At 41.2% G+C, this 26148-nt stretch overlaps 2 protein-coding genes across 3 annotated transcripts in view; one reads left to right on the plus strand and one right to left on the minus strand.

Annotated features, from left to right (window-relative positions):
• igflr1 (IGF-like family receptor 1) lies at window positions 1-4058 on the plus strand. Its single transcript, XM_038712537.1, has 8 exons — window positions 1-134; window positions 230-422; window positions 692-710; window positions 790-834; window positions 2374-2455; window positions 2549-2626; window positions 2792-2890; window positions 3199-4058. Exons 1-8 carry the CDS (start codon window positions 50-52, stop codon window positions 3522-3524), a joined length of 927 nt encoding a protein of 308 aa, XP_038568465.1. The 5' UTR covers window positions 1-49; the 3' UTR covers window positions 3525-4058.
• Window positions 4059-26148, minus strand: part of kmt2bb (lysine (K)-specific methyltransferase 2Bb) — a 27885-nt gene continuing 5795 nt past the window's right edge. For both annotated transcript variants that reach the window (XM_038712482.1, XM_038712481.1), the window contains exons 4-36: window positions 25933-26114; window positions 25613-25732; window positions 25184-25370; window positions 22096-22327; window positions 21930-21997; window positions 21582-21839; window positions 21274-21380; window positions 20757-20867; window positions 20010-20123; window positions 19759-19905; window positions 19259-19351; window positions 19032-19149; window positions 18820-18933; window positions 17650-17834; window positions 17396-17497; window positions 16764-16874; window positions 16502-16578; window positions 16013-16236; window positions 15830-15933; window positions 15538-15675; window positions 15179-15337; window positions 14965-15079; window positions 14782-14860; window positions 14530-14690; window positions 14258-14425; window positions 11001-14142; window positions 10478-10578; window positions 10256-10393; window positions 9854-10106; window positions 9331-9438; window positions 8940-9023; window positions 6970-7099; window positions 4059-6848 (exon numbers count right to left, since the gene is read on the minus strand). In XM_038712482.1, the coding sequence (XP_038568410.1) occupies window positions 6573-6848; window positions 6970-7099; window positions 8940-9023; window positions 9331-9438; window positions 9854-10106; window positions 10256-10393; window positions 10478-10578; window positions 11001-14142; window positions 14258-14425; window positions 14530-14690; window positions 14782-14860; window positions 14965-15079; window positions 15179-15337; window positions 15538-15675; window positions 15830-15933; window positions 16013-16236; window positions 16502-16578; window positions 16764-16874; window positions 17396-17497; window positions 17650-17834; window positions 18820-18933; window positions 19032-19149; window positions 19259-19351; window positions 19759-19905; window positions 20010-20123; window positions 20757-20867; window positions 21274-21380; window positions 21582-21839; window positions 21930-21997; window positions 22096-22327; window positions 25184-25370; window positions 25613-25732; window positions 25933-26114 (7706 nt within the window). In that variant the 3' untranslated portion in view covers window positions 4059-6572. The remainder of the gene's footprint in view (window positions 6849-6969; window positions 7100-8939; window positions 9024-9330; window positions 9439-9853; window positions 10107-10255; window positions 10394-10477; window positions 10579-11000; window positions 14143-14257; window positions 14426-14529; window positions 14691-14781; window positions 14861-14964; window positions 15080-15178; window positions 15338-15537; window positions 15676-15829; window positions 15934-16012; window positions 16237-16501; window positions 16579-16763; window positions 16875-17395; window positions 17498-17649; window positions 17835-18819; window positions 18934-19031; window positions 19150-19258; window positions 19352-19758; window positions 19906-20009; window positions 20124-20756; window positions 20868-21273; window positions 21381-21581; window positions 21840-21929; window positions 21998-22095; window positions 22328-25183; window positions 25371-25612; window positions 25733-25932; window positions 26115-26148) is intronic.

Here is a 26148-nt window from a genome sequence, read left to right on the forward strand (position 1 = left end):
GTCGATATAGCCTACAAGTAGAGCCTGCCCTAGACTTCATAGAGTGACGATGGGGTACTCTGACAGATGCCATGATCTGACAACCTACTGGGATAGGACCACTTTAAGATGTGTGAACTGTCCTCTAAAGCCAGGTAGGTCATTGTTGGCCTATTATTATGCCTATGTTATTATGCTATTGTAGCCTATAATTTTAAATTAAATTATATGTTTGTTTTCGACACTATAGGAAGTGAAATTACTCCTAACTGTGGATTTGATGATTATGGAGGGAGGCACGAAATCCCCAACACAGAGTGCAAAGCCGGTCATTTTAATGATGGCAGCAGGGCGTATTGTCAAGCTTGTTCCTCATGCCCCCCCGGCTATGACATTGTGAGCCCCTGCAGCTCAACTGCTGACACCCAGTGCCGAGACGCAAGGTAAGAAAGCATACATTACCCGATTTGTCGGCCAAGTGTGGTCATCTTAACTTAAACGCTAGCCTATCCGAACCGCGACCATCCGGACATTTGGGGGACATTTAAAGGTCTCGCGCTCTGTGTGCGGTGAAGTTGGACGGTGAAAATTGTTGTCGGCACTCAGTCGCCTCTAGTTGGTTTGTCTACGGTAAACTGATATTAGAAGTAGGGAGGCCGACAAAGTAAAAGCCTTTACAGTAGCTCTTTTTTCCCCTCTCGCTTTTCTGTAGAAACTGGAGGACGACCACCGTGAGTATGGCCCCAAGCATTATGAAACATTATTTCAATGGTGTTTTGAACTATTAACTCAGTTTTTCTTTCTCCTCAGGAACCACCCCCAGGTGTTTCAGCTACTTTCAGCACGGCATCAACGGTAATGCAGAAAACTATTGCCCTACACAGGAAATTATAAGCCCACGTTATGGCTCTTATGTCAGAGGAAATTAACCCACTTGGAAAAATTTCCCCCGTATTTCATTGAGTAGCCTAGGCTAGGCCTTTTTTTAAATTATAGGCATATCTATATAATCTATTGTACAGAAATATTTCAGAAAGCAATTTGTCATAAAGGCTTAAATGCCTATAAGAAGGCGTACTACTGCTACTACAGGCTATGGATTGTATCATCGGCGAAACCAGGTCATTTTTTTTTAGCACCGGATGTTTTGACTGTAGGTAGCCCCGAATGTAACTCAACAACAGCAACAAAAAAAATGTCCATGTTAATATGCTATAGGCTAATCTTCATGATGCAGAGAGAGAGAGATAGAGAGAGATAGAGCGCATTGCTCACAGCTTCAGGGCTTATCCGCGACTTCTGAACCTACTGGGATAGGACCACTTTAAGATGTGTGGACAGCAAAATTGTAATCAATACAATTAAATATAAATGTTGTCGGTCAGTGTCTAGTCAGTGCATAGCCTATGCTACACAAACGGTTAACAGTCGCCGCTGATAGAATATCATGACACACCTAACCGTGACACTTGTTCTCTGTGTCCTGCTGTCTCTCTCCAACACCTCAGAGACACCTTGCTTTACTTTATCTGAAGTGAACATTTGTTTGTGTGGAACAAGTGTTTTCAGTTTCGGCTTTCTTACTCTGATGAACAGCAGTGCGCTCGTCTCATCCAGTAGGCTACAAGTCAAATTACTTATTTACATTGGCCTAACTCTTTCTTAAAAATGGGCCAACGATCGGCCTATAAAGCATCAGGCCTATACTGACATTGGGCTGGCCCAATCACATCTCTTACAGCACCCACTCCCTCCCCCTCTGCTGGAGTTGTTTCTTGTGTTGTGGGCCAAAAATAAAAACACCTAATAATTCGTCAAAAGAGGGAAAATAACCGATAAATGAGCTAAAAAATAATAAGCTACTGATTACTGCATTACATTCTGTTATATTTTTATATTCTAAATTGTCACCTGCCACCAAAATTTTGTCCTTCAATTTATAAGAATAAAGACATTTTCACCATAAATTGGTGCAGAAAATGTCTCCAGAATTCAGGAAATTAAGTGTTTAATGCTCAGAATCTTCTAGGGGGGACCCCCAGACCCCCCTATCAAATATTTCATCAATAAATCATTCTTAACTGAATTCAGATTAATTAAGCTAATTTATCAGTGAGGTGAAAAGTTGCCATACTTCAGACCCCCCAATTTAATATCAGTGTTAATTATTATCAATAGTAATTATAGATTTCATAATAAATGTAGGCTATATATATAATCAATCTCAGAAATCATTAATTCCTTTTAATTCATCACTAGCCTTTAGTCTTTTCCTCCATTCACAGTTGTTCTACAAAAAACATAGCCATTTCTTAAAAAAAAAAAAGGGCTACCGCTAGAAAAATATTAAGCAATAACTCAAAGTCATTTTTATTTTTTTCATTTCTGATTCAGCCAATCCAAGGATCCACCTTAACACCCAATGCAACAACTCCGCCTACTACACCACATCCCCCCAGCCCAAGTCATGTATATTGTAAGTTAAACATGCACTTGCTTATGGAACAAGAAGACATTTGTTCATGGTCTAAATTTAACTTGACCTTTATTTTTACTTTTTTTTTTACAGGGGCAGGACCATTAGGCCTAGCTATCCTACTTTTCACAACGCTTGTTACTTGTCTAATCTACATGAAGCGGAAAAGAGGTTTGTATATACTGAAAGTAAACACACAGAAGTGAGCATAAAGGTGAAGTCTCTTGTTTTGTTTTTTTAATAGAGGAAACAGGTTAAATATCCTGGAATATAGCTTATGAGGTTGTTCTGATATTAATTATAACTGCGTGTCTCTCGTGCTTGGGTTCAACACAGGTCAACACACAATATGTTATAACAGAAGATCATCACACAAGAGTGAAGGGTTCTCTCCCCTTTCTACTGCAACTAACAGCGATCTGGAGTGCATTCTTCGTGAGTGGAAATGACAGTTATCTTTAAATATACCATGTAGCCTATAGCCACACATTTGAGTCATTTTCTGATTTCAGTTTCAGATCACAGTTGGTTTTACATTTCACCACTTAAAATACTATAAGTATTTTAAGTTGTTTTGCACAACTGCTTCAGTCTGTAAAATGCCGTTTCTCATTTGGTATCCTGGAGCAGTGACGATGAACCCAGGAGGGCCCAGACACTGAAGTATTGTTGACGAAACTGACTGTGAAAAAACAGACCAAAGAATGCATTTGTCTCTCCTTTTCCACATCTTTCCTTTGTAGCGCCTCACATTCTGTCAGCGCCTTTACAGACAGTACTGGATAACCTGGATGTTTTGGAAGAGCTGGTGATTTTGTTGGATCCAGAAAGCCATGGACGAAAGAACACCAAACATCTGGCCTCTCATTGCTCCTTCCCGTCCACCTGGATCACTTACACATACTCTATGAAGGATAGCAAGAGCCCTCTGAAAGCTGTGTTGGAGGGGGTCACCAGCAGGCACCCTGACTGGACAGTAGGTCACCTGGCTAAGCTGCTCAGACTTATAGAGCGCAATGATGCCATCGCTGTTCTCGCCAAACTCGGACTGAATGACATTGACAAGTAGCACTCAAATTAATCCCACTGTCTGGGGCACCCGTAGACCCCAGAGGTATACTTTTTTTTTGTCCTATCTCACAGGATAGTGAAGTACTTTTGTTGATTGTACTTAGGATAAAAGCTGTAATTTAAATCAAAGTAAACATTTTTGTTCACACATATGCAAAATAACCAACACTGTTTTTGAGAAGAAATAAAGTAACATTTTTTTGTTTCTTACAGTGGTTTCATCTTGGGGGTGCTCAGTGTCCCCAGTTGGTATTAAATGTTATTAAACAATGATCCACACATCACTTATGGAAAGTCAAGTGAAGTGTAGGATCCAGTGTTTTTGTAGCTGGGTCCATACCGGATATCTTAGTGTCTGGTACTTTAATTCTCACCATTCGTTTAATTTTGACAAGAGGAGCTGCCAGTACAAGCATTTTTTGTGCCTGCCTTTGTGCACGTGTATTTTATCAATTGTCCGCAGTGAATCACTTCTTTTTTATACTTGCTTCACATTATGACGACCTTCTCTAATAAAAATGATTAATAAAAATTTGTTCAAACATCTTAACATCTTTATTAAGCAAATAACATTATAAATAAAAAAGTGCATAGAAAAATTAAACAGGTTTAGAAATATGTATACAAATATTTACAAACTCAAGGTTTATTTGTACATGGTAACAAAGACGTAAATTTAAAGATCACATATTTTCTCATTTTTATGTCTTTTACTTATTTTAAAATAACCCTACTATATATATATATATATATATTTATATATGTGTGTGTGTATATATAACATACAGCTTTCTTAACAGATTCTGGGAGAGATGTCATGATAACTTAAGGTTCTGACTAGTGCTTTGCATCCTTCATTGCAAACCCACACACGACACAGACTCACCCATAAACACATACACGCACACATACACAACAGCTCTGCAGGCCATTAAAACCAAGCTCTCTCTTAAATTATCATCCTCTCTTTTTGCATCAGTATTCCCAAACATCTGTATAAACAGCTGAGGTAGAATCCTTGCAAGGAGTTGGAGTGACTCTGCTCTAGTTGTCAGCTAGGTGATTAACACAAACCTGGGCTCCATCCCAGTGATTGGACATGCAGGAAGGAAAGGGAGTTAAGATCAAGACAAAACATGATGGACATTTGCTCTTATATGGTTAAAGAGAAAGGGGTGAAAAAAAAAGAAAAGAAAAAAGATGATCATGGGCTTGGGGAGGCAAACAGTGCTCACTTTACTCCTGTGGCTGATTCTAAGACCGTCAGTAATCTACCATAACAAAAAACAAAATAAAAAGGATTCTTTAAAAATACCTGCTTTAGAACAATTTGTCATAAAGGCTTAAATGCATGACACAACTGCCCCAAAAGAAAATTCAAGTAAATTAGTTAAACAAAGGACATAATTTGTAAACAAAAAAGAAAATACAAAAGGGGGAGACCTCTTTATACACTAGACCACCACCGTTTATACAAAGCACAAGTTTTTTTTTTTTTATCATTAAAAAATATAAATCAAAACATGAATAAATATAACTACCAATTTGAACAGTGTGTAAATTTGATTAGCCTCATCAATGACAGCACTGAACATCGACTAAGAACAACATTAAACATTTTAAAGGTGCTGAGTGCATTCTCTCAGCGCCATTTTTAGATTAAATGGTTTCTGCAACAGCAACATCTAGAAAGTCAGTTCTCAACAAGTCTGGTGCAGGATCTGAATACATACACACACACACACCCACTCAGTGGCGATGCTTTATACCAGTGTTCTCCCTGATCAAGAGATAAACTGTAGCAGATTTTACAAAGATGAAGATAATTTGTGGGTTTGATGGTTATTTATGTGCAATTGTAGGGCAGCAAAGTCTTATTGCAATAGGTAATGAGCATATGCCATGACAGTAATAAAATATAGATTTAAAAAACTGATATTCACCACAACTCTTCACTTTTGGCTTGGGTAGTGTTTGCTACATACACTGTACATCAACAAAAGAATCGCATCTTAAAGACACGCTTCTGTCTTTATAAATATGACACTTTGTCACTGACTGAAACTGTTGGCAATTATGTATTTTTGAAAGTCACCACAGGAAGAAAATGGGTGAAAAACAGCAGATTCGTAGTATGAGACTTAGCAGACACTTTTTTTTTCAGTGATGTTAAGAGGACTTGCTTGAGTGCATAAATTTAAGATAAATGGTCTCAGCAGGGTGAATAAACAGCTAAACACTTCCTGATTTGCAGGACATCTCAGTCCAACTAAAGACTTAAAAGACCTTTCAAAGCTTAGCACCATGGTTGTTTTGTTATTCATGAAAAATATAAGTCTAAAAAGAACAAATATTAACAACGTCAGAAGTGTTAAATGTAAGATAAAACACACAAATAAAGGTTTGGGTGAATGTATGGCTCAAGAACTGACTTCACCACTGCATGGATGGGGCTCTAATGTTCCCACCACTGAATGGAGCAATCATGATTACAATAAGTGTACTACACACAGACACCCTCACCCCCCCACCCGCCCAGAAATGAATAAAACATAAGGAATCTCTTAGAACCTAGCTATAGGTTTTCAGCAATGATTCAAACATATAAGGCTTGACGTGTGTTATAAAATAAACTCAGTTGGTATAATCTATACTGATCCAAGAACCCCCCTGACATTTTAAATATCCGGTTTAAGTGACCTGTTGTCATGACCACCAAAACCACTTCCTCAACAATATTATTTGTTGTGATGACGTTGCTGTGCCAACTCTTCACAAGCACAATTATCTTGAGAACACACATCAGGCAAGAAACCTTTACAAACGTTAATGCATTTTCTGTGCAGGTTCTCCTCTTCTTCAACTCCACTCCACAGAATGTCCACATATCACTTCTGAACAGCCGAATATTCCTGACGAGTCTCATAGTGGCTAATTCCCCCTGCTGTGCAGACTATCCACTGCCTCCCCAAGCCCAATCCAGTGCCACCTTAATTTAAGGCTTACTAGTAAACAGGATCCTCCCCTTTTTCATACGAGGGACATCTCAGTTGAGGAAACGCCGACATCGCCGGGCCCCACAATTACAGTTGAGTTTGTTGCTGGCGTCTTCAATGGGGAACTTGTAGTCATAGGTGAGTTCCTCCCCTCTGTAGATCTTCCGAAGCGCAAAGATGACAATATGCTTCCGGCCTTCCACATTTATCACACGCGAGTAGCAGTTAGGTTCACAGGAGTGGTTGATGAATCTTGCCGCGTTGCCATGCATGGTTGCATCTACCACATCAAAGTCATCGATGCGGAACATGTAACAGCCAATGCCCTGCAAAGGCAAAAAAGGAAACCTAATCCCTCTAATCTTTCTCAACTTTAACCTGCAATTTTTTAAGATAAGTGACCTACATCACAATGAAACTGATCAAATGAATAGATAGCCGACCCACCTTGCCGTCATAGTACTTCTCCCTTTTGTCAGTGAGCACTGAGCGAATGACGATGCCCGCATATTCAATAACCATCTCCCCTGCTTCGATGTTCCTCTTGCAGAAAAGACCCCGCCCATGTATAGCAGACCTGCAACAGACGCACAAAGATCAGCATTAGTTAAGTCAGGGGTTCTTAACCTTTCTGGCAGTCCGACCCCTTTCTGAAGTTAAATATTTCGCGTTTTGGCCACCTGCTGCCCCTTGTGTTTTTGAATTTTAAAATTCAAGTTGTGCCCAATGTCATTCCCGTTTTCTTTAATCTAATGAACGGAGAGACGGGCAGTTATGCTGACGGAAATTTACAGTTGCTTGGATTGTCCTGAGACTGCAACAGTCTGTTCCCTAAAATAAGACTTGAACTGACCATCATTAAGACGAAGCCCCTGGAACAACTGGTAGGCTACTACCAACAGTGTCTCCTCTTTCTGTGGGTCTCATGTACCCACACAGATCTCCCTTTCCCTGTCTCCTGCGTGTTTGTACACCTCACACACTCTTGTTTTTAAAGCAGACGTTTTTAGCAACAAAAGTTTCTGCTAATATGACCGTTATTACTTAGCGGCAAACCAAAGATTAGGCTACAGCTCACTGGCGCTATAATGTTTGATTAGACTGACAGGACAGCTGATTCAGTGGTTGCCTAGCAACATTTAAAAACTGCAGGCTTTGCTCTTTTCTAAATTCAATCAAAAAATTAGCATTGCTGTGCGCCTTGTGATTTCAAACCTGCAAAGCGCTTTCCGCCTGATTCTTCTTTGTCATTTTATAGTAGTTGGCATTACCACCACCTACTGGATTAAAAATATTTACAGTGTCCACCCAAAGTGATTCCATTCACATCTATAGTCCATCTAGTTTTTCTATTTGTGTCTATAGCAGAATTTTTGCGACACCCATCTTAAGAACTACTGAGTTAGGTCATTTGCAGGCATGCTCAAGAGGTCAACAGTTTCACAACTGTTTCAACTGTGTATTGATCTGCCGATATATGTAAGCCAATTTCTGGTCAGGAATTTCCCAAAGTTCCCTTTTACAGAGTATTTAGTATTAACTTGAGCCATTTTAGGAAATGAGGGTGTGGAAATATAAGCAGTCTCACTTCATGGCAACAGTTCCCTATGTATCAAAGACGCTGTGGGTTTTTCTTTTAGTTGTTTTTTCCCCACTAAATGGAAACATCTGGGCAACAGCTGTTGTTGCCAGAAGCTACTCTGTGTGAAATGGCTTAGCTATGCTGTCACCATTATTTTCATTGGTTATATAAACTCGTCTGATGAAATAGTTAGGTTTTGCATTGTTTTAGTGAGATTGCCTGGTCTGACTATCCATATTGGCACACAGCCTACACAGATGCTCTGTTATATACAGGTTTTTTTGCAGTACATTCCTTTTAAGTTACAAATTTTAAACAATGTTCCCTAAATTGTTTCAAGTCGCACAAGTCATCCTTGTACAAAGAGACAATATTCCCAGGAAGGTTTGAGGCTGTTTCCGAAAGTCATGGTGGTCACCAGCATGACTAATGTAATGTTTCATCTGATGCTGATCAAGAACTGACCAGACAACTTTCATAATGTTTTTTTTGTTCTCTGTGGGTTCAGAGAATTTAAGGTTCAGAGAATTAATTCCCTTTATTACATTCTGGTTCTGTAGTATCCACAGGGTACCTGAAAATAAGCACTTTATTGACAAGACAACATCTTCTTTTGAGTCACTTTGGGCACTATCATGTTAAAAAAATTAATTAATTAAAAAAACCAAACAAACAAACATAAAAATTGCTTTGCAATTTCATTGTTGCCACCCAAAAGGTTACAACCCAACATTGTCGTCTCCAGGTGGCCCTACAACATGATAACCCAATTAAATATGTTTTAAAGTATTACATAGAATTCTTATAATTTTGCAAATGTAGTTCTTGTGCTGACCTGTACACGCCTACAGCCTCCTTAGATGTCCTTTCCAGATGTCTGAAGCGCATGGCCATGGGCAACTCCAAACTAGTAGCCCGTCTAACAGGAAGAGCAGACAATAATTCCCCACAAACATCCAGAAACGATAATTTTGTAATTTTTTAAAAAGCAAAATGGTCTAAATATTAAAACATATGTGGACAGCATTTAGCCTTTTATCTAAAAGGTTACCGTTATTACAGTTTCAATACCAAGTTGCAGCCAACACAAGTCAAGGCAAGTTATAAACTTAGCTAAACTTTTGAGAGAAACCTCTCCATTTTAAAATGAAAGGGCACACTGCTTGTGAAAGTGAAACTACATTTTAACCCAGAAGAAATCTACAGCTAAATGGGTGAAGCCTTACCTTGTAGACTTCAAAAGGACCTCATCTTCCTCGTCATCATAAGGCCCAATGTCAGGAAGCTGTCTATGCTGAGAAGCCAGGAAGTTAAACATGTCAAATGTGGACTTCCTGCAAAGAGAAAAAAAAAAAATATATCAGGCCTAGCTGAGTATGAAACCATCAGAGCATTCAGGTAAAATACAAAAAGTAAAACATCAAATATTCTCATTTCTAATGCTGTATCACCTGTACAACACTGTTTACTGTATATTGTCCGTATTTATTTTCAAATGTGAGGGTGTCACTTCAAAGATACATTTATCTACAGGTAAAAATAAAGCAACCTAAACCTGACTCTGAACCTGTACTTTCCCCACCCAAATTTAGAAATAAGGACTACAGAACAGATTAAAATATTTATTTACTGTTAGCAGTACTGTTAACCACCAACAACACTGAAAATGTTCGCTTGAACAACGTGATAGGCTTATGGTTCATTGCTGTGACAGTTTATTTGTACAAAGTAACAGTAATTGGTACATACCTGAGGTACAGCTCAGAGCGGGCACAGCCACTGGGATTAACAGGAAGGTCGTCCTCCTGGCTGAACTGTTTGAAGAAACGGAAGGCATGGCGTTGACAGCGGTGGGCTCCTTGAAGTTGCTCCAGCAAGAACACCACTGCGTCATGGACGAGACCCAGCATATGGACACCGGTGATCCTCTGAAAGGTCAGAGGTCTCAACCTTGCAATAGCTCGTGCCTCCTGCACCGCGTCTATCACTGCTTTCCAAGCCACTGAAGGGAGAATTGTGTCAAAAAGTGAATAATAAACATAAATGGTTACAGAATTACCATGTTGAGAAACTAATTTTATTATTTTGAGAACATGATACATAATTTGAAGGTTTCTGAGTGAAATACTTCTTATTCATTATTAGCCTTACCTTCAATACTGTCTGCCTCTACACTGAAACCATCATCGCTGGTTATCTCAAATCTTAAGTGTGGCTGGTCTCTGTTAGCTGGAAATTCTTCATCCTCGTCAGACAGTGGTGGTTCATCATCTGAGGTGGAGGCGGCACCTAAGAAAACACATTTTATACACTCTTTTCACACACTAAAAGTAAACTCAGGAATGATTCAGAGCAGTTCAAACTCAAAATTACCAGAGTATTTCTTCCAGTCAGTCAGTGTGTTGTGTCCCACTGGTTCCCAAGCATGTTGTTTGCCTTGATCGCCCCGACACATATAATCCCAAGGCTCTGATCTGAGAAAGTACAAACGTTTTTTAAACACGTTTTTAAACACAAAACATTCCACATATATTTATTGTCTTATCTGAAATCGACTTTTGCTTTGCAAAACATCTTCGATTGGTAACTGAAGGCACTCAATGTAAAGCAGTCCTCCTGTGTTACTGTTTCCAGAAGCTACAACAGGAACACCAATGCTTTAATCCAAAAATATGGAATTCATAAAGCAGGGAAAAGTAGGTTCAACATGGAAGCTTCATTGAAATTACTGAGAAAAATAGGTTAATCGTTTCTCAAACTAAAATGCCATCCATTTGCTGGTTACAACTTATCGAATGTAAGGATTTTCTGCCCTTTTCTTTGCCAATTAATCATTAATGAAAATAATCATTATTTTTATAATAATAATCGACTTGTAAGATTAATCAAATCTTACCCTGAGCTATCAGAATCGCTTATATGTTCCTCCTTCAACTCGTCCAGGTTCAGCACTCCTTTCACTGTCGGGGTCTTGATGCGGACTCCTGAAGCCCTGCTGGAGATGCTTGCAAAGGTAGGTCTGCTGCGCTCCTCTTCCTCAGCAATTGGTTCTGGCTGCAGGAAGTCAACTTTAGACTTTTTTGTGACAATGCGGTCTGAAAGCGAAGACACCCTCTTCATGCGGACGTGAGTGCGAGGGCGGGGTGCAGGAGCCGGTGCCGGTATTGGTGATTCTGAGTGAGGCGACACTGGAGGCTCCGGTTCGATTAATAGGCCAGGTGGCAAAACCAGTGAGGAGGGGCTAAGTGTTCGAAGCCCACTCCACTTGGGGGTGTAGTTACTTGCCATAGCTTGATTGATAATTGCTTGAGCACTTTCAGCAGGAGTCATGGGAGGAATCTCAGTTGACAGAGGAGACTGCTCTGGGGCCTTGGAGGATTTGGATTTTCTTGATGCACTCGACTCCTTCTTTTTCTTTGTTTTTTTCAATTCTGGAACAGTTTCCTCTTGTGACATTTTTGCAGACTTCCTTGGCTTCTTCACGTTAACTGATGCCACTGCACCATTGCTATTGTGAGCAAGTAGCTGTGTAATTGTGGTTGGATTCTGAGCTGTAGGTGTAACTGAAAGAGGAACTGCTGGTGCCACGTTTGCCCCGGGGGGTGGAGCAGTCAAATTACCAGCTGCTGCTAGTGTAGCTGACAGTGCATTGCTTTGCAAAAGGCTGGCGATCTGAGTGACACAGTTGTAGGAAGAGGAGTTGGGAGTGGGAAGCTGGAAGGTGTTGCTTTCCGGGTTTTTCACGAAGATCTGTCCAAGGCGGTTCACAAGCAGGACATGTGGTGTAGGATCCACATTTGGACCTCCCACCTCCTTCACAGTAAGAATAGCATGTCCAGGTAAAGCCTGGGGAACCACTGGCTGTTGAGCTTCCAACACTGGCCTGGGCGTAGAAAAGTTGATGGAAATTGTGTGACCAGACGTAGCTTCCTTCTGCAGAGACGAAGAGCTGTAACCATTTAAGATGACAGGGGCTGAGGTGGTTTGAACTGCTGTTGGAGCTGAACACTGTGTTGAAAGTCCAGAGAGAGAAGTTATTGCTGCTGAGGAAGAAACAATGGTGACCGCTGTAGATCCCAATGGATGTGTTTGTGTGGCGTAGACTGGTAGAGTGACAGCTCCGCAAGTTCCTGCTGGGGTACAAGTGCCTGATGTAGCTGATAACACAGGATCGTTCTGAGGGGCAATATTGAGCAGTGTTTGGGTCATGTCTACTACAGTATTAAGGGGGGTGAGTTTAGTAGACAAAGGTTCCATGGATGGGAAGGTTGTTGACTCTTGTGAGGTTACCGGCTGAAGAGTGATACTCGTAAGAGGAGGCTGACTGAAACCTGATAAACAGGAATACATCTGCAGAGAGTCCACAAGGCCTTGAGAGGGGGTTTGTACATCTGTAGACATTAAAGTGGAGGGCTGATAAAGATCCAGCAGGGCGCACTGACCATTATCAGCAGAATTTGCTAATGATGGTTCGATTGTGTTAGCTGTTAAGTGGTTCATTAACACAGCAGTGCCCTCGGTTGCTGACACAAAGTGGCTGCTTCCAGGCTCAGAGTTAAGCGGTTTACAAGCTTCAGACTGGAGGTTCTCAAGGGGTGTGCCTTCTAGCAAAGAAACCATCTCAGTTAAATGTGGACTAGTGTCACATCTCTCAAGAACAAGAGGTGTTCCAGAGGTAAACCCTAAACTGGAACCCTGGAATAAATCCACTGAATATGAGGTCTCAGGCACCTTTGTGAGTAAGTTAGGCAGGGTTTCATTAACTGGAGTAGGAAGCGCTGTCTCCTGATTTACTAACGGAGTGTCAGAGCTTTGCTCTCTGAGTGAAGGGTTTCTGGAAATGTGCAGAGAAACATCAGATGATTTAGGTGGATCCTGAGGTGAACTATCTGTAGGTCTTTTGCTGGCAACTGAGATGGTGATTGATGACGAATCTGTGTGCTTTTCACTGGATGACTCTTCGTGCGAAAGACTCTGAACAGCCTGTGTGACGTTTGTGGTTTCTGATTCGGTTACACTTTTTTTATTAAGGTGTTTGGCTTGTATCTGAGCTTGACTAGAACCCTCAACTTTCTGAGTGTCATCGTTGGTTGCTATGCTTGCATCACTCTCTGTACCATCATCTACACCATCCAGCTGAGCCATAGGCCGTGAGGAAGGGGAGGAGGGAGACTTGGAATGATCTTTTGATCCGGGACAACTGACTATAGTCCGCGAAAAGTCAAAATAATGCTCCATATCATCATCAGAGGAGGTGTTGCCCAAGTCATCCCTGGCTGAGGCTGCAGACCGTGGTAGGCTGGCAACAAGAGCCTTCCTCTTGTGTACCTCTTGGGTTCTTCCCCAAAATTCTTCTTGATCATCCCCTTCCACCACTATTTGCCCCCCACAGTTCATTGCTACGCCTTCATTGAGGAGTGTCTCATCAATTTCCAGCTCTGTCCTCATCTCTTGGCCCAGACTCAAGCTGGGATCCTTGTGGAATGAACCGTAGGGAAATTCTTCTTCACCCTTCTGTTGGTCTAAAACCCCCTGTGGTGATGTACCGTTTGCTGGAGAGACATCTTCAGGTTCTGGCGACGCTAAGAAGTTATGCGGCACCTCCACTGAGTCTGGCTGGCTCAGATCAAATGACAATCGACTTCTAGGTAGATGCTGTAAGGATGGGGAGAAAGACAAGCTTGGGGAGGGAAAGCTGCTCGCGCTGTCCTGCCAGGTAGACTGAGGAAAGAAAGCTGAGGTACAGTGGGTCATTGTATTCCCAGGGCATCGGACCGAAGAAGCACTTCTACCTCCGACTGGGCGGGATGAAGGAGAATTGATCAGGTTGTCTGTAGCACCAAGTGGGAACAGTGGGGAAGTGGGAAGAGAAGACTTTCCAGCACGCAGGGTGATTGGTCCGGGCGGGGGGCCCAGAGGGGAGGACATGTGACTCCGGGGGCCTGTTGCTTGCGAGTGTGGGCTGTGGCGACGAACCCTTCGAGTCTCCTCCAGATCACTTATGGTTAATATGTGGTGGGGCTTCAACTGGGTTATTCCTAAGAAGAAATCAGATCCGCAGCTTGAGATTTGTGTGCTTTTGACTGGATCAACACATTTCTTTATAAGTGAATATAAATCATTCGTTATGACCGTTGTGAATTCATATTTTACCTGGGGATGGCAGAGGTCGGAACATTCCTCCAGCTGGTCTCCTGGTTTGGGAATAGGTGGGAATCTTTGGCCTTGCACCGTGATCTGACTTGGGGGGGGGTCCCGGGACAAAGGTTTCCTCCGTTGGGGTTTGGGGTTCTGTTATATCGGTGTCTTGGGCTTCAGACTCTGAAGGTAAAAATGGTTTATGAAACTATTAGTATCTTTCTCTGTCAATTTACAGTAAATATCTTCCCTAATGAAGTGCAGTTTTTCAGTAGTAAAATACGCACCAGGTAGTGGACAGGGGCTGTGAGCAATGGTGTGATTGTCTCCTTGGTCAGGCATCTCCTCAACAGGATTCTCAGTGACAACGGGACGGACTTCCCGGACTGTACATGTATATCTGCACCGACGCAATGGATTAACTGTACTCCAGTACCAACGAGAACACCTTGGGAAGGCAAAACAATGTTTTAAAAGTGCTTTCATTCTATGTAGCAAATTTGATTTATTTATAGAATTAGGTATGGATAGCAACTTACTGAAAACCCACAGGACACAGTTTTCCTTTGATGGCTGAAAGTTCTGTCAGCACACCCAGTCTGTCTATCTGTAAGGAACCTATGTGGTGACAATGTGGATACCAAGAATGTTAATTAAATGTAAGCTCACATCAGTAAATGTCAAGGAGTGCAAAGGAAACCAGCTAAAAGAAAGGTGCTTACCAATCATCAGGTTGATTAATTCGGGTTCCAGTCCAGTCAAGAACTTTCTGCGGCTGATACCTTCAAAATCCACATACACCCTGCGATTCACTTCAAATTCTTGACCGGTTATCATCTGTGCAACAAAGGAAAACAAGTGATAAAGCAACCTCGCATCAAACTGCAACCCTTTAAACTGATACAGTAAGAGGCACGTTGCAAGAGCAGAACTTACCCTGCCACTGATGAGATGTCTGTGTTTGTAGCAGTAGACCTTCTTATCATCTTGGAACACACAGTGACGAGAGCGGGCACACATGAAATGATAGTTGCTTTGACAAGATGTCAGGCAGCAGCCCACTGTGGCGCCTGTCTGGTTGCAGCGTTCACACCGCTAAGGGGGGGTGGGAATTGACAGAGGCAAAGGATGAAATGAGTCAGAGCAGTAAAGAAACAGCAATCAATTACAAGAATGGGTATTTGTTAATGAGTAGAGCCTGACTCATCTTTCAAACCCATTCCTAGTAATACTGTATAGGAAAACATGTGATTAAACTTTGGTAAATCAATTTATAAGGCAAATTAACAACCAACCATCAAGCGACCCCTTGTGACGGCACTGTGTACATGCAGTAGAGAGCCATTCTCCTCTTCAAACACCTCAGCTGACCACAGACAGCAGTTGACATGTGCCCACTCATTCTGGCCCAGGTACAGCAACCTGCCTGCTTCCTAGAAAACAACACAAAGGAATTCATGAACCCTCTTGATCCAATCAATGCTGTATGTACAGTATTAATAACTTTCTAATTTGGGTATTTACAGTGTCATAGGCATGACACACACATGACATATTGTTAATTTTTATGCTTAATGGGTTACTTACATTAGGTTTGAGGTCTCCATATTTTTGGCACAAAGAGCACTGTCTCTCATCATCCTTAGACCATCCGGTGTCTAAATCAGCTTTTGAAAGCCGGCCCCTTTTCCCTAAAAAAATATACCAAAGTAAAATTTAAAGGGCCAAATACAGCACAAGTTAAAAAAAACTGAACTGACACATCATTACCTTTGAATGTGAGCCTGACAGCCCTGCTGGTTTTGAAGTGGTTCTGGCTTGTTGGCTCCCCGGACATAGGAGAAAGAGCCTCTTCTTCCTTTACATCAAAGCTTTGTCCATTGTCCTCCTGCAGGAGCCCAAGTGGTGCACTGGACAAGAGTTCCTCCCTCTCGTGCCACTGTGCGTAAACATGCTCCGTTGTTGGAGGGTGAACAGCGTTCGACAGCATCCCCCTATTTAAAAAAAGAATTCAAGAGTTCAATAGCTAGTACATTTTATTTTTATGCCATGACATCACAGAACAGTGCTTGTAACTTTCATATATGCAATCCATAGTTCATTATTATGATGGACTACCTCCACGTGGCACTTTTCAACATCAACATCTTAAGTGTTGTAAAAATATATGCGCTATATTATTTTTTGCATATGCCATGTATGCAAATAATAATTTTCAAATTAACACACACAAACCAGTAAATGGAAACCATTACTCACATGGGCAAGTCTTTGGTACAGGAGTTCCAAACCTTTGGGTCTTGGCTGTTGAACCAATTAAAAACCTCCTCCAGGAGCTAAAGACAAAAATCATGAGTTAATTATAAATGCCAACTCCTGCATTTCTAAAACTATTAGATAGTTGCACTTGCAGGTTCTAACACGCTCATTAGCACATAAGAAAAACAAACAAATATATATCTATATACGTTTACAGACAATTCTCAGTAATCTCAGCACTAGTTTTATTGTCATACAGCACCTTTAAGTAGTAAGAGCGTGCAAGGGCAGTGGGTCTCTTCTGCTCTGGAAGATCCTCCTCTTGCTCAAGCCTCTTTCGCACCACCTGAACCACATCTTCATGGAACATTTTCTATAAAAAAAATAAATAAAAAATTTCTTTTAGTATTCATTATGTTGCATACCTTATTTTCCCATACCACTGTACTTGCATGACGCCTTTGGAGAACACCACCTACATGCAGAAACACTATTCCGGCATTTCTATATATGTTAAAGAAGGAGGAGGGGCAGGTGCGTATTCTTAGGCTTGCTTTTGAAAATCAATATGTTCTTGCATATCAGAAAAGTCAGGTGCAGTGTATCAAAAACTGCTGACAGTGAAAAATCTGAGGATAAAAACATAGTTATTAAAGTGAGTAGATGTGATCATCAGTGTGTGGGAATTTGGCCTTTTCACTTTGTTTGCCCAATGTCTGTGTAATAATCCAAACATATTGGCATTTTCTGTTTTGTTGCTTTTAAAGTATCTCTGACTGACATTTAGAGGCTAATATCCGTTAAGCCCCATACAATTAACACTAACATTTTTTTCCACATAAAAATACAGGCACCACAGTGGTTTAAAAAGTTAAAGTACTCAGGGGTACTCACCAACGTGGTATAAAGGCCTTTGTCAAACTTCTTGCCTACAGCGCGAAGGTCACAGGCTGGTTGTCCTTCTATTCCACTATTGGGATCAACCAGCTTCTCACACTGCAGCAGAAATCAAAACACACTTGACACGCTCCATCAGTAATAATACAAAAGATCCATCAATTCCAGTGAAAAGTAACACAGTCTAGTGAAGTTTTGCAAGCAACATAGAAACACATTTGGTTCATAAAAAGTGAAACAGAGTCTCCTACCTGCGAGCAGGTGACAAGGTGCTGGGTGAGGGTGGAAGAAAGCAAGCAGGCCAGCACTTTTTCCACCCCGGCCCTGAGCTCAATATACAGCAGCTCTTTCCAAGCGCTGGGCTGCGTCACGCTGCACGGCCGACACGAATACACGACACTCTCGGGCAAGCTGGACAGGATCTCATACAGCTCATCTGCAATCATTTTACAGGAGACAGGAATTTAGCGGTGGAGGTTTAGTGAAATGCATTTATAAACAAAATCTGTTTTTGCATTTTCGTTTTAAAGAAAACGGGAACCCACAACAGAAAATGTTTTTTCCAGATCATGTGCACCTCCTGCATGTATGCAATGTAGGGATTTGTTTGCATACTCAGCAAAGAATAGCTAATAACAAGTAGTACTAGGTATTAGATATCCCATTTTTGAGCTATCATCATCTCCCTGCTCATTACATTCTTTAGTGTTGTTATTTTGACGTTCTTTGATTTGAAGTTAAACAAATAAACCCCAAAACACCAGTGCCATCATTTAGTATACTTTCTAGGGCTGGCCCGAATGTCATTTTTCAAGCTTCGATTGGGGAAGATCGAGGTAGAGTGAAAATAGATGCATGCCGAACCGAGTTGACGGCTACAGTACAGAGAAGGGGGAACCATAGCTGAGAGTCCAGAGTGAGAGTCTGGACCGAGCTGGTCCAAAGCAGAATCCGGGAATGGTTTAGCCAGGTGGGGATCCAGAATGCAGACGGGATGAGCTAAACAACACGTTATTATGAATAATTCACTTTTAACTTTTATTATAGCATACTAAATGTTCTTTTTCTATAATCAGCTTAATATAATTTAAATGTGTTCATTATGTTGCTGTAGCCTACAGTTTAGCCTACTGATTAATTTTAAAATGTAGGCTATTTGACTGTTTTCATCTGTAATGAAATTAAGCATAACGCCATGATTGCCACACTGCAGAAGTCATCACCCAGTTTAAAGTGCTCCCACACAGTTGCGAGTTTCATTTTGTTTTCCCTTTGATGTGAAACTGAGCGTTATGTTCACTGCTGTGAGCAGAAGTCAGGTGCGCGAAACAAAATTGAAAAAAAAAGTGTACCCAACAATCGAATATTCGGGTACAGCCCTAAAACTTTCATCCTCAGAAAGATAAAAGAATAAAAATCACCTGTTAGATCCTCACACTTGGCGTGCACCCAGTGGTTACAGGTGCCACATTGCATCATCTGACTGTCATAGTCATTGTCCTCATAGCACTTGAAGCAGATTGGACAGTAGTTACCTTATAAGAGAAAGAGACATTCAGAAAAGATAAGCCTCAACATATATTGGTCATGTGAACTGACAGATCACCAAATGTGCTGAAGGTTTAATCCTCACCCAGTTCATAGAGTTTCGAACAGTCTGGACAGAGTCCTTTGTCGTAGTTCCAGTCAGTGTCCCAGCTCTTCCCCGGTGTGACGCCACAACTTTTACACCTGATGCATGTCATACAAACCTGCCACGGAAACCATCATATCAGGACCAGCAATTAATGTACTCCAACCTCAGCATGCTTTATAGTAAACACTAATGACTTTGTGTTTTTTAAAGAAACGTGAACCTACCCAAGCTTTCCTCTTCTTGTTTTGCTTTGGATAGTTGGACCCCAGACAGGAAGTATGATAACAGTTCTGGCATCGTTCACACTCCAACAACGGCTGAGGGAGACACGGAAAGTGACCAAACTACATTAATACTAACCTGGGCTGTCACAATCAAGAACATTTTTTAAATAATTGCGAGTAACGATTTAATTGTCTTGCGTGATTCATGTTATGCCACACAACGGTGCCAGTGTGTCTGGCTTTGCAACTAGGCCTAATCTCATCGATGACGAGATGTGGCCTTTGGCAAAGCAGTGTCAATTCATCTCCAAGGTCTGACCTCTTGCTTTGCTGCATATAGATATACTTTAAAGAGATTGTTCTAGAGTTCTACAGTTATCTGTTTGTTTGTTTCATGTACTTGGCTTAAAGTTCCTCAAATTGTGGAATCTGACAATTGTACAAAGTGATGGTGGTCAGCTCAAACAATCGCAATAAGGTAAGAATTGCGACAGGCCTACCTTTGAATGCTTGTTTTTCCTCCCGCACACATGGCAAAACTTGCAGCGGCGACAGCACCAGTTTTCCTTGTTCTCCTCAGTGGGGCGCTCCGCTGGTTCAAGGCAAAACTGGTGGAAGGGCTCACAGCATACTTGGCAAAACAGCATCTGCAAAAAGAATTAAAAGGTGTATGGTTTACGAAGGGCAGGAAGGGCAAAGAAACACATCAACTATTTCTTTTAAAACAGAGTAATATGTATGAAGAATTCACCTCGTGTTGCCCTTTACTGGCACAAAGGAAGCAGACATAGGGCGGCATGAGCGGCGCAGAGGTCAATATACTTAAACCACCCATATTCCAGACATTCTCCAAAGTACAGTCCTCCTGAAAACAAAGACAGTGTACACAACATTATTAACAGCTGGGAAAAGATTTCTCACAGTAGTTACCAGCATAATACATTTGCTGATCAATATAATCTGGAAAGAAACACAGATACATATATAATCTTTTACATCATGTTGGTTCAGTCTAATGGAATAGTTGGGATGACTGTGAGGAGTGGGTTTACATTTTAAGATTGGTCATTTTTATACAGAAATTTTTTTCTGTATCATTCATTCATTCTGTGTCATTGAAGATCCGTTGAATGACATTTTTCATGAACTGCTTCAAAGGTAATGCGGTATATATTGATTTTTTTATTAGGAAATAAACAGTGACTTCTAGTGGACAGAAATAATAATGTCATGGGAACGTAGTAAATATCAATGGCTTTCATTTACTACATGTGTGGCTTCGTGGGATGGCACTCTGAGATTAATGCACTCTGAATGGAATGAATAACATTTGAAGAAAACAAATATGTTGAAATCTTTAACCCCAGTCATCTTGTATCACATAGCTGTGGCAACACACAGGAATTCTACTGCTGTTGTAACCACAGAACATCATCATATAAGAAGTGTGTTTATATTACAATATACTGAAGGTGATGTACTGCAACAAGTGACCTACCTTGAAGTCAACCCTGATTTTGTGAGTTGGTTTAGAACACTCAACTTCTCTCTGCTCAAATCCATGGGCCAGGGCAGCCAGAACACTGGGAGGGGTCTGCTCCAAAGGACCCTGAGACACAACCATAACATGAATATGGGCAAATAGACACACTTAAAGCACTGAAACACTTGCTTTTAACTAATGTTCCCATGGGCGTCATGGATACCTTGTGAGCCCACAATGACATGAAACGTTCACAGGGTGGGATTAACATGAACGGTGCGCCAGGTATATCGGGATGTGAGGCACGAACAACAGACAGACAAGCTGCAGTTTTGTCTGCCATGATCTCACTAACAAAAGGAACTTCCTCAAATCTCGACAAATTTAGTTACTTTTAAATTTTAGATGTTTACAGGCTTGTTTCCAAATGTTTCCACAACAGACACTTATTGCATGACAGAGCAAATTAAACACAAAACAGAACTGCCACAGACGCAAATTGTCGATGCCGATCAAACTCAGGACTGCCCACCTTCTCAGGTTTACGACGACCAGTTGGTACACGGTGTGAGCTGGACTTTCGATGCCGGACTTCATCATCTGAAATGTCTCCGAGGAATCCATCCAGTGACACAAAGTCTTTAGAGGACAGGGGAAAAAACTATGAGTAAAAGGGGCAGATTATAAAACTTGTAACGCTTTCTGGCAAAAAGAAATCTACAAGTTTCTTAAAGAAACTTTCTTTAACCTACAAGTTTAAAGAAACTACAGCTCTATATTAGCAGATACGTCTTATCTGTTGTGTTACTCAACTCATCTTGTTTTTAAGTGTTAATTTACCTTGACTGAAACGGGGTCCTGCTCCCCTTCGCCTGGCTGGCGAGGCAGAGCTTTGGATAGCTTTGTCATCTAGATCGGAGTCGTAGTCCACCAGGTCAAAGTACACGCGGGGTTTCACAACGCGCTTTGGCTGCTTCCTTACCGACGGACTGTGGCTGTCACCCTGGAGACCAGATGGTGAGTCCGCAGCACCCTCGTTCCCTTCGTCATTACTTGAATGACCCCCGCTGAGAGAGGATCGCCTTCTCTTAGAGGCACCTTAAAAAAAGAAAAAGAAGTGGCATGTAGCCGACATGCTGAATGTTATGAAAGTATTACAGCAACATGTAGCTGAAGTGAAAAATTTACCTTTGGGTGCTGTTCTTCCACTTAGTCTGCGCGCTTTTCTCTCTTCAATTTGATCGCATCTCTTATACCTTGTGGCAAGAAAAAACAAAAACACAGATTCTTAATTTACTTAATTAACACTGATGAGCTCCACTACAACAAATAATTATTCAAAAGGTCAACTTACACACAACACTGCCGTTTGGTGTTGGGACCGCCAAACTTGGGTTTGTCAAGGCAGTTCATGCACTTGCCACAATCATCCTCGTGGTTGCAGCCTTTGCATATCCCACACCTCCGCGAGCGATACCCAAATGGCCCGAGTCCTTTCCGTTTCACAAAATTTGACGGCTTCTTGACCTTTGTGACCTTTGGATCTGACAGCCCAGGACTGTCAGATTCAGAGGGCGACCCAATATCTGCAACAACAGATATTGAACCATTAGTGAGTTAAGTAGCTCATCACTCCCCTTTCAGGATGTGGTTGCAGATAATGTGGTGGAACTCATTTTGGTATAGACACTGACTTCCACTCTGTAACTAATAGAGTTTCCCACAGGATTTTAAGAGACTCTGGTGGGTGGGCCTCAGACCCTCTTGTGGGTCCCAGATGAAAATTTTGTACATTTATAAGATAAATGCATTAATTTGGTTCAAAATTAAGAGGTTATCTATGAAGAACTTTGCACTCTTGTAAACAACTATCTGATCATAAAACCATTGTATAGCTATAGATGGTGATGAAACACAAACAAAATTTAATGTTTTTCCAGCAACCCTAAATCAAAGAATAGAATAAGGAATTTCGCTAACATGTAATATGTTTTATACTTTCTGTGAATCTTATTTCCATCCTGTATAGACATCTTATTTTGAAAACCGGACGTTGTCACGTGTATTCTCGCGCTTAATTCATCAAGTCCGACCCAATTTGAAAAATTACATTGTATGTGGTTCTCGTATCGCGCAACATGAAGACTTCACAGTCTCTCTTCAACTCATACTGCAACACCTGTCTTTGTATAGAGAGAAAATGACAGGATAAAGTCGCTAACCTGCCTGTCAGCTCGCACTGGTCCGTTTCAGTGGATTTATCATAAGGGCTTGAATACGTGTGCATTCCAAATTTAAGTGCATCTAGCCTTCTCACAAACAAGTTTACCGTAGTTACCTCAAAAGAAAAGTGCTTGTCTGGAGTCGAATGCCAAAGTGTGTGAGCTTACAGCAGCTCCCACAAAACACAACATTAGAGGTCTGTAATGTTATTATGAGATGTGTTAAACATTTTCGGTTCATTTTGAAACTATGGCGGAGCAAATTAGACTGTGGCGGGCTGCTGTGGTTTCGTTAATTAATAGGAAACACTGACTAATATATTATCTTTTAAAAATGTTCTTATGAGTATACATCAATGTTAAGACTTCTGCAACAGAGCTAAATTTATTGTGCAGTTCAGTTCTTTTGCATAAATGGACTGAAATGCAAATTCAGAAACATCAAAACACATTTTTCACAAATTATTCTGATTCAATGCATTCGTCTGCTAAAAGAAATAATCAAATGTCTCTACTGCTTCATCCTCTGCCAGTACGGAGACATTGAAACCAGCACCTACGCCCACTTCTCAGAATGCAGCTGCTCGAGTCCTCCACTTCTGAGGTCTTTACACTGCAGGGGTCGACAATAACGGTGGCCCGGGGCCAGTAAAACGTAACATCGGAACAGCTGAACTAGCAACTCTACTAGCAAAAAAATTAATATTTAAAAAAAAAAAAGAAAAAAAGAAACTCAACATCCTGCAGTTGTTTTGCAGCTCTTGGCGCGCGCTGATGTCCAATCCAGAGTTGTAGTTATGTGACGAGAGGTTGTCAAATGTTATTTCTCTAATCACAATCATGCCGAAACCTCGGGGTCGAAAGTGAAACCATGCAGACGGAACTTAAAGCTGCATTCTCTATAACGGCCAGCAGGGAGCGAGTTCCATTAGAAATAATGGTAAAATGTTGCTACTTCTCAGCTGATTTATTACCACAGTAAACACTTTTAAATGAGTTTGTAGTCTATAGTCTAGTTTCAAGTCTTCTTCAACACAGCATGATGTTCATTTAGTATATTTTGGTCCTATTTAGGGGAAAATAGACGATAATGCAGCGCATGCTTTTGGACGGACTACCTTGTGATTGACAGGTCGCTACCATGGCAACCTGTTCATCAGGATACAGGCGTCTCGTGTCCGCTGCGCTGTGTACATTTTTCATAAATGGCTGTCAGCCAGAGAGCACGTTATGTTTGAGTCTCTTAGTATGTTTTGTTTTAAATGTAAATTGTTTTGTTAACTTTTTTATAATTTTAACTGTGATTACATTTTTATTTTTTTTTATATCCAGGATATATTTAATAAACGATTAAACACTTTTAGAAGGAGGGACAGTAAAAATTGTCTTCAGGCCAGTAAGTTTCAAACTCACTGGCCCGGTGGGGCCAGTTGCAAAAAAGTTTAACGTTGAGCCCTGCACTGGCTTCCTGTCTGTCAGAGAATTGATTTTAAAATCCCGTAGCTGGTTTATAAAGCACTGAATGATTTAAGGAAAAATAGATTTCTGATCTTCTGCTTTGTTATGAACCATCCAGCCTTCTTAGGTCATCTGGGACAGGTCTGCTTTCTGTCCCCAGAGTCAAAACTAAACGAGGAGAAGCAGCGTTTTTTTTTTTATGCTCCATATATCTGGAACAAACTCCCAGAAAACTGCTGAAACTCTCAGTTCTTTTAAATCAAGAGTGAAGTCTTTTCTTTTTACCATTGCCTTTAACTAGTAGATTGATAACTTACATTGCACTGTAACTGTTACTGTCCTGTTTTCTTTTATATTGTTTTTAGATTTTCAGTGAACACTATTTAAAAAGCTTAGAGAGCTCTTTTGATTCTACCATCTCACATGGCTGATCCTCAGTTAACAGGGCCGAGCAGAATTACAAAGATTAGAGTCCCTGTTTTCTCCGCTGTTAACTTGTTGACAGGGCCCACTGTCAATCGCTTTTATCAGAGTTTGTAGCGTTTTTTTTTTTTTTTACTTTTTTATATTTCCCTGTTGCTTTTATGTAAAGCACTTTGAATTACCTTGTTGTTGAAATGTGCTATACAAATAAACTTGCCTTGCCTTCTACCAATACTACTACTGCTGCCGTCAAGTTGTCACATTCAAGTCAAGAGAAATTTTATGAGCTTGTCTAAAGAAAACAAATCCAGATAAGTCTGCCAATCAGTTCACACCTACCTTTAGTGATGTCTGAAGGGGAAATACCAGTTCTTTCATGCAGGGGCAAGGCGCTAAGTCTGGGAATGTCGTCTGGTACCAAGGCTCGAGGCTGCCCCAGCACCACAGAGGCAGCTCTGCACACATGCTTTATGCGTGGACCTCCTGCTCTACGGAACTCCTGGCACAAGGGCGAGATGAGCTGCGGCTGGAAAGAATGAAGATAAAAATCAGATCAGGATACAGGCACTGATGTAAAGAGGCTGGACTTGACAGGGGGATACATTTTTGCCAAAGCACTGGTCACATTTCAGGTCGGTACACAAAACAGAGCATCTTTTCTTTTGCTGAGTTAAATAAAGAACAATAAACATTGGTAAAACCAGGGAGAGAAACACGACTTTTAGTTGGATCGATTTCCACCTTGTGCCTATTGATTTGTACACTTACTTGTCCTTGAGGTGGCTCTGTCTTGACTGGAAAATCAGCATTAAGCTGAGCCCTCTGCTTCCGCCTTTGTCTCTTAGAGGTCACATCTCGAGATCTGGCACCAGCCGAGCCAGATAACAGCTACGAGGTTAACAGGCAAAAGCAAGGCGTTAAGACAAGCCTCAGAAAACTAGGCAATCACCCTACATCACTCAAGACAGTTGTGTTTACACGAGGTTTTCCACATCTACAGCCGGTCCTATTACATAGCCTTTACCTAATAATGAACGATTAAGTCTAGAATGACTGGGAACATGTGTTTGGGGTAAAAGCGATCTTACCCCAGATGACTTCAGCTGTTTCTGCTGGTCAATCTTAATGAGCTGGACCTTGGCTTTCCTGAGGAGATTGAACATTCTTTTATTTGCACCGGTGAGGCGCGCTCTTTGTGAAGCTCCCTTCTCCACAGATCCAAGATAATCGCCTTCACCAGCGCCTGAGTTCTGTTCTGACTGCAGCTCTCCTGTGGATATAAAGTAATATTTGCCGGTTTCTAG

This window comes from Micropterus salmoides, unplaced genomic scaffold, assembly GCF_014851395.1.
Source record: "Micropterus salmoides isolate LMB-PRFRI ecotype aquatic unplaced genomic scaffold, ASM1485139v1 Ms_hic_scaffold_11, whole genome shotgun sequence".
NCBI classification, from domain to species: domain Eukaryota; kingdom Metazoa; phylum Chordata; class Actinopteri; order Centrarchiformes; family Centrarchidae; genus Micropterus; species Micropterus salmoides.

What these genes read in the sequence shown, in the direction of transcription:
- igflr1 (XM_038712537.1), top strand. Translation starts at nt 50, where the DNA reads ATGGGGTACTCTGACAGATGCCATGATCTGACAACCTACTGGGATAGG. An exon ending in GAACTGTCCTCTAAAGCCAG is followed by an intron (nt 135 to 229) that starts GTAGGTCATTGT and finishes TCGACACTATAG; the next exon opens with GAAGTGAAATTACTCCTAAC. An exon ending in CAGCCCAAGTCATGTATATT is followed by an intron (nt 2,456 to 2,548) that starts GTAAGTTAAACA and finishes TTTTTTTTACAG; the next exon opens with GGGCAGGACCATTAGGCCTA.